The 17,582-nt window shown below is 48.6% G+C and overlaps 2 protein-coding genes and 1 long non-coding RNA gene across 5 annotated transcripts in view; 1 reads left to right on the forward strand and 2 right to left on the reverse strand.

The window, feature by feature from the left end:
• atp2a2a (ATPase sarcoplasmic/endoplasmic reticulum Ca2+ transporting 2a) overlaps nucleotides 1-4,375 on the reverse strand; it is a 25,211-nt gene extending 20,836 nt beyond the window's left edge. The window contains exons 1-4 of the mRNA XM_027009967.3: nucleotides 3,893-4,375; nucleotides 2,933-2,950; nucleotides 2,753-2,835; nucleotides 532-636 (exon numbers count right to left, since the gene is read on the reverse strand). Of these exons, the coding sequence (XP_026865768.2) occupies nucleotides 532-636; nucleotides 2,753-2,835; nucleotides 2,933-2,950; nucleotides 3,893-4,010 (324 nt within the window). The 5' untranslated portion in view covers nucleotides 4,011-4,375. The remainder of the gene's footprint in view (nucleotides 1-531; nucleotides 637-2,752; nucleotides 2,836-2,932; nucleotides 2,951-3,892) is intronic.
• Nucleotides 4,376-5,874: 1,499 nt separating this feature from the next.
• ift81 (intraflagellar transport 81 homolog) lies at nucleotides 5,875-17,246 on the reverse strand. Of its 3 annotated transcripts, XM_027009968.3 has the most exons (18): nucleotides 16,810-17,245; nucleotides 16,181-16,284; nucleotides 15,653-15,833; nucleotides 15,141-15,230; nucleotides 14,994-15,059; nucleotides 14,512-14,622; nucleotides 14,317-14,401; nucleotides 13,817-13,980; nucleotides 13,370-13,462; nucleotides 12,614-12,760; nucleotides 10,420-10,569; nucleotides 9,217-9,345; nucleotides 8,441-8,530; nucleotides 8,241-8,327; nucleotides 8,062-8,133; nucleotides 7,880-7,965; nucleotides 7,186-7,231; nucleotides 5,875-6,740 (listed from the first exon to the last, which is right to left on the reverse strand). In XM_027009968.3, exons 1-18 carry the CDS (start codon nucleotides 16,951-16,953, stop codon nucleotides 6,558-6,560), a joined length of 2,028 nt encoding a protein of 675 aa, XP_026865769.3. In that variant the 5' UTR covers nucleotides 16,954-17,245; the 3' UTR covers nucleotides 5,875-6,557. The 3 variants fall into 3 exon arrangements, with proteins under 3 accessions (XP_026865769.3, XP_081563599.1, XP_081563601.1); XM_081707473.1 differs by lacking the exon at nucleotides 8,062-8,133 and having other exon boundaries at nucleotides 16,810-17,246; XM_081707475.1 differs by lacking the exon at nucleotides 7,186-7,231 and having other exon boundaries at nucleotides 16,810-17,246.
• Nucleotides 10,576-12,607, forward strand: LOC118240691 (uncharacterized). The gene is made up of 3 exons (XR_004775565.2): nucleotides 10,576-11,333; nucleotides 11,769-11,865; nucleotides 12,202-12,607. It is a non-coding gene; the product is annotated as an uncharacterized LOC118240691 (long non-coding RNA).
• Nucleotides 17,247-17,582: the final 336 nt, after the last annotated feature.

Here is a 17,582-nt window from a genome sequence, read left to right on the forward strand (position 1 = left end):
TCGGTGATCTTTATAGCTTCAGTCAGGTGTGCTAGGAGGTGGAACAGGGCAAAACTGTCGACCATGTGGTGGGTGGGTGAAGAAACAGTCTTACACTACTGCACCCACTGGAATGATTCATGCATACGGACGCCACCTTGTAACACCAGATCTGGGTTGTAAGTGAAAGAACACTGGCTTAAAATTTGTAAGCAAAAAGCAAAATGACTGGCTTTGACAGAGAAGAGCTTGCAGATTTATTTTAGCGATTTATTTTAGCTCACAGTGCTGCCAGCACAGGAAGTCTGATATACCAGAGGGTTTTGAGCATAATCATTAAAAAAAATTAGGTTTTCGTCAAATAGCAGCGACTGTACTGCAAGATAGCAGGGATGTGTGGATAATGTGCTGCAGTCCTTTTCAAACTGAGGGAAATCTATCAAAAAAAAATCATATGATAAGAACTGAAAGCTTTGAGTTTTGCAGTTTTAAAGTCTCAGGGTGAGGGAGCCCAGATGCAGAGCTGTGAGAGGCAGCAGCATAAACACTCACCTGCCACACACCTACAATGGCGTTGGCTATAAGAATTAGCAGAATTACAAACGGTTCTACAAAGGCTGTGATTGTCTCTTCTCCCTCCTCAAACCACGCTAAAACCTAGAGAGAGAGAGAGAGAGAAAATGAATGAATGACATTAAATCAGTAGAGGATTCCCTGCTTGAAATGCTGAAATAAGTAAATATGTCACTAAAACTTTGTGTGTGCAGAAGCCACTTGGCAAAAACAAGGTTGAGAAGAATGTGCGCGCGCGCGTGTGAGCAAAAGAGCAATGCGTGTTCACACGAGTCATGCTGAAATGCAACGTTCAGCATTGCATTGCTTGTGACGGGGCTTTGTTATAGGCCTGCAGATTTATGCCACTTGTAGAGACATGCTACAGTGTCACTTGCTCTCCCTCTCTTTTACACACACCTTGTGATTAAGAGTGGGCGCAATCTAGGACCTTACAACCCTAGTATGCCATTTCACATAGCCAAGCAAGTAAAACCATTCAGATTATGCAACTCTGTGCTGTGTACAGGGTAATCTTTCATCAAAACAGGCAATAAGAGGCTAAGCAAGAGCTGAGTAGTTAATGTCCAACAAGAAAAACCACTTCTAAACGGTAACGGTACAGACAAGGCACCTGTTTGTGCAGGACCTCAAGGTTCAAATTAGAAACCGCTCGGACCACAACACCAGAGCGGCGAGCATCGCGTTCACGCGTGTGGCCTTCTCGTGTTGCCATTGTTCAAACACCTGTGGCGTGACGGTTTCAGACGCACGCGGCTGGCAGCGTCGGTCGGTCAGTCCCCCCCACCCCCCACTTCTTGGCGATACGGCAACGCGCTCGGGTGAGCATGAGCGGGCTGGTCCGCGTCAAAACCGCGCGAGCGCAGAAACCCTCGAGCGCACGGGCGAGCCCTGCCAGAGAAAACGCCGTAAATTACATCATCCTTCGCCACTGGCAGCTCCTCTTACCAAATTTCACACACTAGTCTACACACGGCTTTTAATTCACTTGCTCATGAAGGAACGCCTAGTCTTTTTGAATCGTTTTTGTACTGGGCAGTCTTAAGCTTTTACTTGGCGCATGCTTGCATCAGAGGCTCCACTGCATAACCGCTCTCCCTTTGATTCTGGCCACACGCTTAAGCCCCACCCCTCACTTGGGGGCGTGGAGGTCATGTCTATGGTCTTAAGTCTCTTGCCCCAGGGTCAGTGGGTCCAGCAGCTAGATCAAGCAGCTTCCCAAAGAAGGTCAGAAGCCACTTTTGGCCTGATCCAATGCCCTCTTTCCTACTCTGCTCGGCAGGAGCTGTCAGAGTGCAGGCTGACACCTCCCTATCTCTCATCTGAGCGGCGAGGGGGCAGCTGGCATACTTCTGTCTGGCCTGGTGGCCGTTACGGTCCGCACAGCCACATAGCCGACTGGCCGAGAGCTCCCCGCTGCACACACGTGGGGTTAACCGGAACCAAGGACGTCCACATCCAGCACGCGCCAAACACTCGCCAGCGACAGGAAGCACAAACCACTCGCCAGCCTTCTGGATCTCCGAATTCCATATTACATGTGTCAAACTAAAGAAAAGGGAAAATGCATTCAGAGTAAAACAATTAATATCAGAGTGTACATGTAAAATATTTTCCATTGCCTTGGTGGCACTTTTTTTCCCCACACTGGTGCCTAGCAGTCAAAGGGCAGAATGTAACAGATGTTACACAGCCTTTGCGCACTTTGAACTGAGAACCCAAGTATGGCTGATGCAGGGGGTCATTCCCACATCCGCCCTAAAAAGCAGCACACGGCTCAGACATCTTGTTTGGCGGATGGTGACGAGACACTCGATCCCAACGCCTGCTGTTGTCACCATTCCTAAGCAGCACAGCTTTCTCAGCTGTTTAACATCCTGAACTGTGAGTAACCAGTAAAAGACACAAGATACTAACAAGCCACTTGCAGTTAGGAGCAGCAGTAGACACACACACACATGCCAGCTACAGTAAATGCGCGCGCACACACACACACACACACACCTGCTATAGCAAACGCACACACAGGAACACACAATTAGCAAACATTTTAAAAATAATACTAAAGTCAAAAGTAAAAATAAAAAAAGGACTTTAAATTTTAGGGAGAATGAAGATTCAACCAGTTGAAGACGAGCATGGCTGATGCACTGTGGCGTCTGTCTCATTTAACCACTCTGAAAATGTTAGTTTTACTTACGAATGATATACAAGCTGCCAGCAGAAGAATCCGCACAAGTAAATCCTCAAACTGCTCCACGACCAGCTCCCACAAAGACTTCCCTGAGGATAAGACCTCGAGGTCAGCCACCGTTGCAACAACACACCAGCGACCAAGTCCATCAAAAACAAGCACACGACATTAAAGGAAGATAATTACCTTCTTCAGCTGGTAACTCTGCACACAAATCAATTGATGGTAAAGAGACAAGAAAAATAAGAGAAAATCAGTCACATTAAAAAATACTGAAATATACTTCAAAGCTGTTGGTGACAAGTAAGGACCAAAGTCAGGAAGCACCATTTTTGACACTAACATGCAAAGGCCACCTAACACCACCTAAATACTCTTTACAGTAGGTCAGCCATTCTCCATGGAGAGCTGCACCAGAGAAAGGTTCTGCTTGTCAGGTGTTACTAATGACACTTTCTCAAGAGCAGACGGGCTTATTTTAGGCAAAAGCTTTATCAAATCTACAAACTGGAACAAAACGTAGAGCTGGACAATGTTCCTGGAGCAGAAAAAGAGCCATTCTTCAGTCCTAATGTCAGCTCACATATCCTCACTAATGCCCAATATTAACACCTAAGGGAAATCAAGCCTCAAGCTTACGTTATCCTAAAATATTCCACTATATACCACGACCTGAAACACCCGAGAAAGTGTTTCGTTTTAAAGTCAACCTCATGGACAATGAGACAAGGCAGTCCGAAATAAAAATTAAGTGTGGGACAGGAACATTTTAGCACTATCAGACCAGGGACAGCAGCTGAAATCTCACTCAGACTGGACATCTCTTGAGGGAATACATCACTGTCGCCCCCGGATGAAAGTTAATTTAACAAAAGATCCGTAGTTTGGCTGTAAAGTTAAACCCAAAGGCAAGGCGAAGGAGCCCAGCATCCTTGTGCTCGCGCGGGCTGCCGCGCCGGCTCGTGCCTGCTGGCCGGCTCATCAATTACCGACAAAGATCGCGAGGTGGGCGATGACGTCAGCTGTGTTTTGTTTTTGTTTTTTGTTTTTTTTACAATCCGTGCAGTTGTGCAGATGTCAGACAAGGGGACTCGTCGCGCGGACATGTGCGAAACCGGTTCAAAACGCGCAGAGCGCCTCACGTACCATTTGGACCCCATTTCTCTCGCTGCCTTTTCACCTGCTCTGCAGCCAGCCCCGTGCTCTCGCTGACGCCGAAATAGCCGTAAACTTCGTCTACACTCTTCGTGTGAGCGTTCTCCATGCTTTAGGGCCGCGGACCGGGGTCTGAACAATATCCTTCCCCGTGCAAAAACAAAAGAGTCACAACGTATCGCGCGCCTCAGCAAGCGCCGTGTCCTCGCATACACACACACAGCGTCCCTCGGCCACAAACTTGCGCTGCTAGGACGGAGACTGCGCCTTCCAGCGATCGGTCCTTGGCACATGCGGGGGAAAGGGCCGTTCACCCTCGTCGCGTCTTCTTATCCCCAGAGAGGTGGGCGCCCGGATCGCACACGCGTCCTCGCTCAGCACATCACATCTACTCGGTCCAAGCCTGCGCCTGCCTGGAAGCGTGATGGTCGGTCTGTCCGCCGTCGTCCCCCGGTTCAGTGGCAAATTCAAGCGGCGATTACTCCCGGTTTTATCGCAGGTGTCTCTCTACTGCCCCCTTTGCCGATGCCGCATGTGGAGGCCACTCATTGGATGGTGGGCGTCCAACCCCATGTTCTTTGACTTAGAATAGAGAGCAGCCCAACAGCCTGCGTCCATGAAGCAACGTTATGAAGGACGTGATCTGAGCACAGACCACATTAAAGAGAGCCACATTCCAACACATGCTCTGGAATACGCAGAGTTGATCTGTTGTTAATCAGTGAAGTAATGATAAATTCAGTCGGTCCCATTTACACCCTACCCCGTCTCAGTGTAAATACGTCAGTTCACAGGAGTGTTCCCCACACACACGCCGAAACGACTTTCAGTAAAGTGTCAGGTTGAAAAAATGGAAGTCACAGATTTTCACATCCTCACTTTTAAATATAGTGGCTTTTCTTACATAAAGGAGGGTAACGTATGCCTGTCCGCAAACAAATTTTATCCACAAAGCCTTTCTCAGATTTTTCAGATAGTGGTGATCTCTCTAGGAAAACGTCAGGGGAAACTAGAAGAAACTTGGTGCATAAATGCCGCTGACCTCAAAAATAATGAAAAAAGAAAGCATGTATCTGCTTTCTCACGGTCATACAACTACACAGGACTGGAAACGCACATCAAGAGCTTCTGCACACACACAGATGTCGTGGGGCAGTCCAGGGATCTCTGCACCACAGGCTGGCCCACTGTAAGAGCGATGCAAGTGTGTGAAAAGAGCAGGAAACCGCACGCATGGGGCAAAGGTTTTGCATCAGAGCTGGCAAGACACTGTTAATTCCTTGTCCTTAGAATCTAGACTGATCAGTCTACATACTAAAGACAAAGAATAGGCACGAAGGCGTGGAAAACTTACATTTGCAAGACCCACAACAGTGGGGAAGAAAAGCTGGTCTAATGAATGTAAATAGTGCTGACAAAAGTCCAGACAGAAACATGGACTGTTCCTGAGTGCTTCCAAAACTACCATCTGAAATGATGAGAGTAAGTGGGAATTTTGATCATTCACATTTGGACATTTGGTTAAATGTGAAATGAATTATTTAAATGACGGTTACAGGTAAAATGAAGAAATTTCCCTTTTTAGCATGATTTTACCTTCAGAGATAGACATATTAATTTCAGAGGTTAAGATACTTGACCACTTACTCAAGAGCACGGTCAATGCAGAAGGTTTATACCAATACACTTCACCACTCATAATTAGGTTCCTAGCCCTTTGATAACCATGTGTCTGAATTCCCTGGTACCTATGGTCCATCCCAACACACCCAAGTGTATTCCAGCAGTAGGTCAGGCTGTGTAGCAGTTTGGCTGAGATTTTTTTTGTCTAGGAAACAGTAAGCTATTGTTATCATTGGGGGGGGAAACACAAACGGAATTTTAAAATATTTCCCGCGGGGAGTAGACAGCGTAATCCAAGAGATGGAACCGTGCTGGCATGTTAACCTTCACAAAACCACTCAGACATATCGTGCAGAGAAATGGACCAGTTTTATTTCATTAGCAGTTCCAAGAACCTCAAACAAGCATCATGAGAGAGAAACGCTGGTGTGCGCTCACAGGTAGGGGAGGAGTTGTAGACATGGCTCTGTTGATTACCTCTGCCCCTCAGTAACGGAAACAAGAGGGGGCCCCGCCGGATTCCTAAATTGGACAGCTCTTCTGCCCAAGGTCATGACTGCTGCTTCCAAAAATAACCAGGTGCTGGTGCGTGTAACACTTTGTTCGCCGTTATCTTCAGACACACGGACCAAAGCTGTGTTCTTAAAGACATGTCAAACTGGGGACTTGTTTGAAGTTACCGATTAGCATCATTTTTCAACCTCTTATCCGTGAGAACGTGTTCCCACTCCCTCAAATTCAGAGGGGACCACCACTCATCTCTCTCGCACACATCCAAAAAAGGACAAAAAATTACTCCGTTTTTAAAAGACTGGAAGGAATATTGAGGAGTACAGAAATATAGGCTAAGTAGCATTTTGGTAATGGTGGAAATTTCACTCTATCAGGATTATATTTCTCTACACACACTGAACAAACATTTGCTCTATGAAACACAGTAGCAGCTAAAAACTGCACATACATACAAATAGTAGTTTCCCTAATAAACAGTTGTTGTTTAGGCTAGGCAAAGCTGGAGCGTCCCACGGCTGGGTCAGAGAACCAAGCGGTCCTCTCCACTGTCCTGGATCACCTGGCCCACGGAGGCTTGGCTCTGGGCTCGCAGGTAGCACTGCTTCTTGCACTGGAGCAGCTGCTCCAGGTCCTTCCACATGCGCACCTGCTTCATGTTGGGCGCGTGGCTCTCACGCACCTGCTTCTGCTGCTCGCGCAGCTTCTGTGGGAATGCACCGCGAAGCGCAGGCTGCCATCAGCACACGGCGCGACGTACCGCTTATTAAACACGACGAGCCTATAACAGTGTTAACAGCTCACTGCTACACTACCACGCTACAAGTTTCTACCTCATTTGTGTGTTTTGTTAAACTGTTTAAAAGCAGGTGTGGCAAAGGTAATAATTCTTAATGGGCAGCAGTAAAAGGGCTAGCACATTCATCTCCATCATGTTAGCCAGTGCTCCCCAGTGAAGCTGCTATAGGGATAACGCAGTACATCACAGCGTGTGCTGCCGTGGAGCAGGACAGTACAGGGTGCTCCAAAGGCCTTGGAGAATTATAGCAAAGGCCACGCACCTGCTGACACCTACCGGTTAGTTACCTGACCCAGGCAGACACGGGACAGCGTTGGGCCAGGGCCACCACCTAGCCAGCCCACGTCCTTACCTTGCCCAGAGACTCCTGCTCAGCTATGTTCTTCAGGTACTGCTCCCTGAAAACAGAAGGGCCTTAAAACACTACGCTACAGTTGTACACTACACGACACACTGCAGTCAAGGACACACGAAGGTTAAAGACTGGACGGTGAGGATGGAGTTGTACGTCTGGGTTGTGAATGGAGAATTATTGTTCTGAAGGATGTGGGCACGTAGGATATGGAACTGGGTAGTGGTGTGTGAGTTGTGGACTGGATAACAGACTTTTTAAACCGACATAAGTGGCGTCAGCTTTTGCTGTGCCCTGGACTGCATTCTGAATCTGGTTTAAGAACTTAATAGAACAAAATCTGAGTGATTTTAGCTTGGCACCACACGCTGACAGAAAATCTATATTCATATGTGGATAGTTCATATGTGAATCATAACAGTTTATTGGGGGATCTATTTTTCCATTTGAAAAGCCTTGGCTTTACTTTTTAGTATAGTCGGGACATGCCAGGACACAGGAGAAGACCACAGAAGGGGCCGTTAAAATGAGAAACGGACACCTGCCCTGCACCTTCACTCTTGAGGAAACAGAAGGCAAACATAGGGCATCCTGCTCACGAGAAGCACAGACAGGAGAGAAGCTTTGTCTGTATTTACATACGACATGCAAACACGCATCACGCTCGATTGGCCGAGGTAGCTGTGAGCCCCACCTGATGGACTTCTTGCGTGCCTGCGGATCGGGGGACACGTAGACCTTCATCTCATCCGCCACGCGCTGCATCTGAATCTCCACGATCTGGGGTGGGGTGCGGTGGGGTGGGGAGCAGAGGGAGGTGGTGAGCACAGTGCGGGACAGCAGAGCGGGACAGGCAGGTCCCCACACCAGCCTTACCGCTCGCATGCAGCTGACATAGTGGTAGCGGCTCTCCTCCTGGACCGTCTCTTCTCGCAGGACTCTCACCTCCTAGAGCAGACCAAACACCCTATACTGCACACTAAGGCCATGAAATATCTTCCAACCCTGGCTATTTGTGTTTGCATTTGTGTGTGAGCTCATTCTAACTACTGTACCTGTTCCAGCTTGGATCTGTTACTTTCCAGACCAGCAGCACAGGTGTCATACAGAGCTTTTTTCACCTCATACTCTTGTGAAAGTTCCTATTTTACAAAGACAGAGAACACGTTTGGGAATGCCGACGGCTCTGGGCGCACAGTAGTGGAGACAGCTCCACGCTGCTCTCGGAGCGTGAAACTGCCAGGCGGTCACCCACCTGACACTGCTGCCTGAGAGGCCTCAACTCCTTAATCAGCGGGGACAGAGCTGCTTTCTTCTCCTCCACGGCCACGTTGAGCTTCTTCACCTGCACCAGACACACAGGTAGACACGTTGGAAGCATGCGACCTCCTGCTAGAAACATAAGCCCTCACCAGCGCCGCACGATCGCTCTAAACACTTCTTCATCGCGGCGCTGAGGGAGGCATAAGAACAGCACAGCCCCGATGAGGCTCTGCAGACAGGAGACCGGAGCCGGCCGCACACGTGCGGAGTCCGCTCGTAACTAACAGGTGACTTCTTTGTACCTATAACGCCTGGTATCATCTGACGCACACACACCCAGTCTACACTGGCAAGAATGTGGAATATGTTGGGCGTGGGCCCGATGGCCAAAAGCTGGCGCAGTTTCATGAGCTTGGTGGTGACATCGCACAAACAGGTTCTTCCGCTGTGTGCACCTGAGAAAGCGTGTGACGCACATGTGTGTTGGGGTGAAAGTTTGTGTGCCCTGCACGGTGGATGCACTTCCTACGGGAGGTGTTAGTTGTGCGTGTGGGATTAGGCTGTGCTTTGTTCACATGCGTAGCTCGGAGCTGCGCAGATCCGGAGCGGACCACGTTGACGCACTGGAGTGGCCTGCTTGCTTTTTGGTTGCTGTAGCAACCCGCGAGCGAACGGAGTGCCAGTGCGCTCGCAGGTCTCGTGGCTCTGCACGACGACTTCATTACGAAGGGCACTTGCGCGCCCCCCCTCCCTTCAACATCTGCTCACCATCACGGACATGTCGTCCAGCGTCTGTCCCTTCAGCTCGTCCAGCTCGCTCTTGATGGCCGACACTCTCTCTAGCTCCTCCTGGGTCTCGCTGAAGCCCGAGATCCCTCTCTGAGCCTCCAGGGTTTGCTGCCAAACAGAAGAGCCAATCATTTCCCTCCCAATCAGATCACCTGTGCAGTTACGCTACAGTATCGGTGCGAAAGGAGGAAGAGGGATTTGAAATATGTGGGAAATGTGAAATATGTGAGAAAGGCAGTGCCACTGGTAAAGGACAGCAGCGCGGGAAGCCTCGAGGCGCAGACCGTCATGGCTGCTGACACATTAAGCATTCTCTCAAGGGCCGTGTTCACACACTCAGTCTGCGCTCACCTCTGCATCAGAGTACAAAGCACTCTGTTCTCTGGGCGCAGAGAGGAGGTTTCACACATGCAGCGCCAACATGACGCACCACAGAAGTGCCGTGTAGGAAAAGCTCTGGAAACTCTGACTGGGAGAGGTATTCTTTTACAGTGTCACTTATTCTACAACACACAGACCCACCAACCTTTAACAAAGTACCAGATGCAGATCGATGGATGAGCTGCCAGCAGTCAGTAAGCGTGGGGGGTAAATGAAGAGCCCCCCCCAAACATCTGTGTTGGGGGGGGGGTTCGGATCAGGGAACAGCTGCCAAGAGGGGGTGGGGAAGGCCCTGGCTCGCGTAACCCATCCCACAGTCCAACCCATCCCATGCAAACAAGCAGACGCGCATGCAGCCATGGAGCAGATGCCGTGCGCACAAATAGCCTCAGCTCAGGCCTCCTGCGTCAAACCTGCTATCAGCAAATGTGCAGCTGGGAGGGTCCGGAGGTGTGAAGTCATTTCCAGGAAGGTGCTGTGGGTTCGCTTGTAACGCGGGGAAGTCTGAATGGGCAGGTATGGGCGAACAGGACAGGCTCGGGGACGTCGCGCCGTCCGGCCGTCCGGGGGGGATCGTGTCGGTCGCCGTGCGCATGGGACTAAGGGGTGGGACTAGAGGGTCACGGCATTCCGAAAAGAGCGGAATAAAAAATCACAGTAGCTTTAAGTGGGAGAACCAGGGAAAAGAGTTTGTAATGGGTTGGCAGACGTGTGGGTGTACAATAGGGAAACAGAGCTGGGATTTATGGGAAAGCATACAGAACAAGGTGAGTGGTAAGGGAGGGTGCTCAGAGCGGCTACCAGCTGCAGCTGCCCTTTGGCGAGGCGCTGGCGCAGGAGCTCCTCCGTCCTCTGCAGGCCCCCGAACTCGGCCTTCAGCTCAGCCATCTCCTGACGCTTCTTCTTGAACGCGATGTTCTTGCCACGCATTTTGGCCACGTAGCGTTTGAACTGCCAATGGAGCAGAGAGCAGAAATGTAACATTCAGGAGGAAATCAAGAACCACAAGCATGATTGTTGGTGATTTTAGAGTTGGAAAACGTTCAGCCTGTAGAGCGGTGTGCTACGACAAGAGTGAGGGAGACAAAACGGAGACAAAACGGAGACAGGGGACACAAGAGGAACAAAAACCCACACAGGCCCTAGGTGAGGGCCACCGGAACAGAGCAAACCAGCTTACTGGGATGAGAGACTAAAGAAGACTAATAAATCACAAACGTCATGGTGACAGGAGGGAGTGGCCTGTGGGGACACCCGGACCTTGGCTCTGGGAGAAATCAGACGGGGGGAGGGGGGCTTGCTGGGAGAGTCTGGCAGGATAGCGAGGTGCCTCAGGGGCGTCTCCTCAGCCCACACCAAAAGCAACCTGAGCCCGCAGGAACGCAGCCAAGGACACACACACAAAAAAAAAAAAAAACACCGTTCATCTGGCAGCTTCCGCGTAAGGCCACCGATCGGACCACCCTACTGTCCGTGACGCCAAGGACTATAAGCGTAGGCAACGGCCTCTGAAGTCACACGATGTGCTGCATGTCGCTCGGGGCACGAGGGGCTTGTGTGGCAGAGTTTATGCTTTGTGTATTTCGGGCCATCAAGGGCAGACAAGGTTGTTGGGAGGATTAGACGCGCAGCAGAGCTGGGTGACGGTCCCTCGTTTCTGCCCCTTACAAACGGCCATCAGATGACAAGGGCTGATTTAATCATCACAAGAAGCGGTAATCGTCCCCGTGAAGGAGGGTTGGGGAGTGGTGTCTAGGGAAGAGTTAGGGTTTTCTGGAGTTACACGTAAAGGAGGCATTAGGCAGCAGGGCATGGCTGTCGTGTGTCAGACGCTCCACTGGTGGTGGTGGTATCTACAGCATGCCATTATGAACGGTGATAGATGTGTGCTCCGTCACTAGCCTAAAGGGATTTGTAAACCATCTTACAATACAATTTCAAGCAGTGAGAAAGGAATTAAGTTGTCTTTAGGTTTCTCATGTGAAGATTAACAGTTCAGAGTTAAAGATAGAACTGTTATGAACAAAGACATATGCTGGGTCTTTCTTTTTTTGGTTAAACTGAAACTGTGTCATAGGGTTAATTGAAATGTCACCCTTGTTAAAAAAAAAAAAAAAGTGGAGTCCTTTATCTTTCCAAACCCTAACCAGTGAGTGAGGAGAAACACGGGCCAGCTGCTCTGGCCACAGAGCAGACGCAGCCACACACTCGCTCTTCACACCCTTGCAGGAGGAGGCCCAGCTGCTGGTGAGAAGCTGCATTTACACGCATCGCCTCCATTAAATAGTGATTTCATCCCAGCATCTTCTACAGCCCTTGTGCTTCTCCCTCTACATTTAAATCAGTGCATGGCCATACAGGGGCACACCTTGTACCAGCAGAGTGGGATTAAACACACACACACACACACACACACGTAACACACACTCAAAGCACATGAGCGCACGCACAAACACACAGGGTCATACTTTCTGTTTGTCTCTGCTCTTATTCAAATGTCTCTTTTATTTAGCCCTAACTAGTGTATGTTTCTGTCCATCACACTCTCGTTCTCTCCCCCTCCATCCCCCCTTTTTGTTCCAGTTATCTGGGATACCACGGCTGCACCCAGCTGGACGAGCCAAGGGCAGAAGTGCGTGTTATCAGAAGGGGCAGACGGGAGTCTCAGGAAGCTGGTGGAACAGCACGGGGACTATTTTAGCCCGGGGGTCTCGCTATCTCTCCGCCCTGCTAGCCTGCCAACGTCAGAGAGGAGAGCGAGACAGAAAGAGACATTACCACCACAGCGCACCCTGACAGACCAACGTCAAAGAGGAGATGAGCCACAGTCTACAGGGTTCAGGGATTATTTTAGTGGGATTAAACGTGGATTAAAGCCCTAGTTGGCAATTCCTGTATTCCTGTAATTGAGCATTTGCCAATGCAATAACATGTTTTTGTTCCTACTCCCATGCACACACACAGGATCAGTGCGTGGATCTGTGCTGAGTTTTACCTCGTCTGCGCGGACGATCTCGAGGCCTCCGTGGCTGCGTGCTTGGCTGCTCTTAGCGCTCACCTCCTTCGTCACAGCCGCCAGCTCCTCGCGGGCCTCCTGCAGTGCCTCTGCCTTTGCCTCCTTCTTACGCGCTATGACGGCGGCCTAAGACACACCACGGGCGTTAGCACCTCTGCACCAAGGGCGCCAGCACCGGAGCTCCTCCGCAGAGATGCCAACGTGCAGGTCCGTGGAAGCCAAAGGGTGCTTGTGGCCATATAAACAAGCCTGCATTAAGTCTACTGTTTGACCAAACGACAATGCCAAAAGTGAGTCTGTAAGTACACTTAATCTCTACATAGGACCAATTCCCCTTGCGTAGCTGCACATACAGCATTTTATTACAAATCAGAACACAGCTTCTTATTATATCAAAACATGGAATTAACATTATGCAATGACGATACACATCTGGCCATGGAACATGAATCAACCACGGATCTTCGCCTTCGCAAATCAGAGGCATGAATCATTCTCTCAGGTTCAAAGCTGCGTCTACATGTATACAGGAAACCTCATCACCTTTCCTAACAGAGAGAATCGTACAGCTCACATCTCTGCAGTTCACTACTCAGTCATCACGAGTGAAACAAACTCTTAATTAAACCTGCCATCTTTCCCTGAACTCGGTATCGAGCAAACACGAGCTGGGGGAACCACGCATCCAGCACGTAAAACCACACATCCAGCACTGCCATGCGTGAGAGCGCTCACCTGCTGTCTGTACAGGGTGAGATTATCGACCACGGGCTCGCTCCTGGGCAACTTCTTCTCCAACCCCTGGTTCGCCTGACTGAGCTCGTTAATCTGCTCCACGGGAGGACAGAGAATATGGGCTTTCAGGTGAGGTCCCTCTGACATGAGGCAAAAACCAGTACAGTCATATGCACGCCACTTCACAGGCGAATCAGTGATATAATGATATAGATACACTGTCATTAGAAGGCTTTAACGCTCATATATTTATTTGTGCACAATCACCCCTTACGAGACTAAAATGACTATGGCTGTGTAACACTGTTCTTGCACAGCCTTCTTAAGGGCACGTGGGCGTACACAGTATGTGCCGCGATGCAAACTGCACTCTGAGTCAGAGTTTAGCGCTAAGCCGTGTGCGGAGCCCCAGACGAGGGGGCCGTGGCGGCGGGGGCCGGCACCCACCTTTTCCTCCAGCTCGGCCAGCTCGGCGTGGCCCATGGCCGGCTCGGACGCCACCTTCTGTAGGTGGTGCACCCGGCGGCGCAGACGCGCCAGCTCTTTGGGCAGCTTGTCCGACACCATGTAGGAATTGAACTTGATCTCCTCCTTCAGCCTTTTCACCAGACCTGCAGCAACAGAGCAGCGTCACGGTCATGGACACGCCACGCCATTCATTTCCGCAAAAAAAACCCCCCAAAAAACGCGGCCACCGAGAACAGTAGAAAAAGCACCGCAGAAGCGTTGGTGGGTAAGGGCGATACGCTGTGTTCTCCGTTGCTTACAACTGAGGGTCTAAATCTGAACAAGGGGTTTACATGGTCAGTCCTCGCTCGCTTACGCGCTTACAATATATGGCATCGCTGGGAACCTACGTGTCCTCAAGATGTTTAAAAATATCTCGGCTTCCAGGGGGCGCTCCAGCTATACCCTGACTACCTGCTCACGTCTCGGGGCTGACTCACTCTCAGGCTTGGCGTCTGCTGCGGCCTGGCGCAGGTCTTTCAGCTGGAGCTGGCACCTCTGCAGCTTCTGCTCGGCCTGGAAAAGCTGCGGCACGGGAGAACAGAGCCAGATTTTACTCCGAGGGCACACCAGTTAAGCACGGCTGACTGGGCCGACCGGGCCGTTCGGGCCAAAGCGTCGGGGGCTGGTGGTACCTGATTCTTCTGTTCTTGTTTCTGATGAGCCAGTGCCTCCTCTCTCTCCTTCTCCACACGAAGAAGCCTGACAAGCTCCAGCATGCGCTGATGGCTGGACACAGACTCCACCTAGTGGACGAAAGATGTGTTACATGCTGTGATGAACGTGAATGTGACGTTCAGAGCGGCCCTCTGACATGTTACAGGTTACAGGTATTCTACCCTCCTTTCACCCAAGCCTCAGGTGTGCCAAGCGCTGATCAACACTGCGATAAAGTGGCCGGCACACATTTTCTTCAGTTAACTACCAATGGCTACAAAATCTAGGACCGGATTTGAGGTCCAGATTTGGACATCTATGGTCTAGTTGAAGGATTTGCGAATTCTCATTTAAAATTCATAGAACATAATTCCATTCTTTAGTGAAGCCAGCACATTCTACAAGGAAAAAGACCGATGAAGAGGAAGACGAAGGTGCCTTCCTCCGCCGGCCTCCTTACCCGCTTCCTCAGACGCTCCACACGTTTCATCAGCTGGTCTTTTTCCTCCTCCATTGCTGCAATATCCTGCAGTGACAAGGAGATCACTGCAATAGAGCTGACAAAGCTACCCAAACAGAGCATGCAAAAGCCTGGACTACATCTTACCCGGCGAATCTCAGCCGTAGAAAACCCAGAGTTTCTCAGCTGTTCACACTCTTTGTGGTAATTCTTGAATCCTTCTACCAACTCCTCATACTACAGTATAAAATCACAACAACAAAAATCCCACTTTTTTACACTCGTCTCACACGGCTGAATTAAACAAATTTCCTGAATCAACAAATTTGAGACTTGTGGTTTCTCTGTGTATAAATCAGACAATTTCACATTTACAAGACATGTCTTCAATAAGTCCAAGTAACGTTACAGTTCTTGTGGCTTCCTTTTTATCTACAATTTTCATTTTATTTTTTTTCTCTCTACAGTTTCCAAAGAATCAACCACCACTACTAAACTAACTGTCTCACAACACTGGGAATGGTTTCAGCTTTTGAACGATGACCAAACACAAATTATACTGCACGAAGAACATATCATAATACGTTATATCTCAGAATTTAATACAAACCAACAACAGTCTAACTGGGTTGACTTTGAGAGCCAAGCTGAGGTCAAACCTGATGATTCGTGTCGGCGATGACATCGTCAGCCAGAAACTCTCCGGGCACGTCGAGCTTGACGAGGAAGCGAGCCAGATAGGCCCTCTTCTTCAGCTCCGGGGCCCTCTGAAGCAGCCAGTGCAGGATGGGGTGGATCACTGGCTTACTGCCCATCACCAAGCCCTGCCGAAAACTGCTCCTGGAAAGCCAAGGAGAAGTGGACCACCCACCAAATTCTCATACCAGGCTCTGCTACCGAAAAACTCAGCTCCACACCATGCATTTTTTATTTTAGCTGTCCAGGGTTAATAACAACACAACACCTCATGACACACTAAAGAAATACTTCACTCAAAAAACTGTCAGTAAGTGCGTCAATGTTAGCAGACATAAACAGGATAACACTAACTGCATCTTACTAACTTGAAGATCTGGTCAGCCATGTTAGTATTTTGGAATTTAGTTTCATTTAATGGCTAGATAATTGTTATTTGGCCTTAAAGATAACCCCTACTGTATTATCTGACCCTTTATTCATGGACTTACGCATCTGAAAGTCCACCAGGAGGTCTGTATTTCAGCATTCCTAACAAAGTAAACATTCTTTTGGCTGTCTGCTCAGGCATTTCTTCTCGAATATCAATCGCTTGCTGAAAAACAAGAGAGACAGAAAAGACAGATGTGAGCGCACAGAAAACATAAGCTACTTTATCTTTGTAGGCCACTCAGAGAACTGAGGAGGCATATTCCTTTAGCCATTTGTCTACTGAAAGACCTTCTTAAAGAGAAGGTTTCCATAAGTCAAAGCTGAAATGCAAATTACGAAGGCATATTTTTACATATGAAAATCATGGTTGATGTATGATTGATGTAATGAGAGAAACAGTCCTTGATTCAATATATACTTTCCAAGATATTTGCTTTTACAATTTCAAATTACGTTCCTTGAAAAAGTAAAGTAATTTTGGATTTTCTTTTTTTTTTTTTGACGAATAAACCGTTCTATCCAAATACTAGTGACAATTCGGTGTTCATTAATGCATGTATTTCGCACCACCCAGGAACGTAGAGGCAGATGTATTAGTTGGCTTGGTGTTTATTTTACACTGCAGCTCAATATATTTGAGAGTCTTGCTAAACTAACCAGCGCGTTAATAATAATACCTCAAGCCTACCTTGGAGTCAATTTCGGCCAAAACATCGTTGAGCGTCTGCAGAAGCTGCATTGGCTCCAGTGAGTCAAAAGTGATTAGGTTGTAGTTTTTCTTGAAAGGCTCAAGGTTAAGCTGTTCCACTATAAACTTTAGTTGTTCGCTCATTTTGCCGCAGATCTGACAAGTTTCTGTTTCCCACACACAAGCTTCTCTGCTAGCCTGTTAGCTTCCTAAACAAAACCAATTACGCTCGATGGCCAAGACTCTTATCTGCTTAACAAACTAATGGTTCGTGTATGTAAAAGCCTGTTGGTTGTTTTGTGTCGGCTATCTTTACAATAGATTTCGCTTGAATTATGCCTAAAATGTCATTAGCTAAACAGCTAGGTAGATAGCCAGTTAGTTAGCGAGCCTTGCGCTTCAAAAACCTGCCTAGAAACCGAAAAGCGGATCCTGGTTGCTAACAGGAAGTTCCGACGAACCTAGCCGTATGTCTCAAAATAAAAGCACAAAACGTTTCTCTTGCAATTTCTTCTGTCGTGAGCTTATACTGGGAAGTATATCAAGTGTGTAAATAGGATACAGAACTATACATTTTAGATACAATTATTTTTGCCTTATCAACTATCTAGTATACTTCAGCCCAGGTCATTGAAATAATATGACCGTTTAATATTATCATAATGAAGCCGATTAATTTCAACATTGCCCCTATAGTGTCAAAAATCAGTGAGAAATATAACTTCTGAATTCAAATTTTCTTCAACCATGTATACATATAATATGCACTAGAG

This window comes from Electrophorus electricus, chromosome 25, assembly GCF_041902795.1.
Source record: "Electrophorus electricus isolate QZ-2024a chromosome 25, ASM4190279v1, whole genome shotgun sequence".
Lineage (NCBI taxonomy): Eukaryota > Metazoa > Chordata > Actinopteri > Gymnotiformes > Gymnotidae > Electrophorus > Electrophorus electricus.

Coding starts and splice junctions, on each gene's coding strand:
- ift81 (XM_027009968.3), bottom strand. CDS start 16,953: ATGAGCGAACAACTAAAGTTTATAGTGGAACAGCTTAACCTTGAGCCT. Junction 8,531..9,216: donor TGGACGACATGTCCGTGATG/GTGAGCAGATGT, acceptor TGTCTGGTGCAG/GTGAAGAAGCTCAACGTGGC. Junction 7,966..8,061: donor ATGTCAGCTGCATGCGAGCG/GTAAGGCTGGTG, acceptor ACCCCACCCCAG/ATCGTGGAGATTCAGATGCA.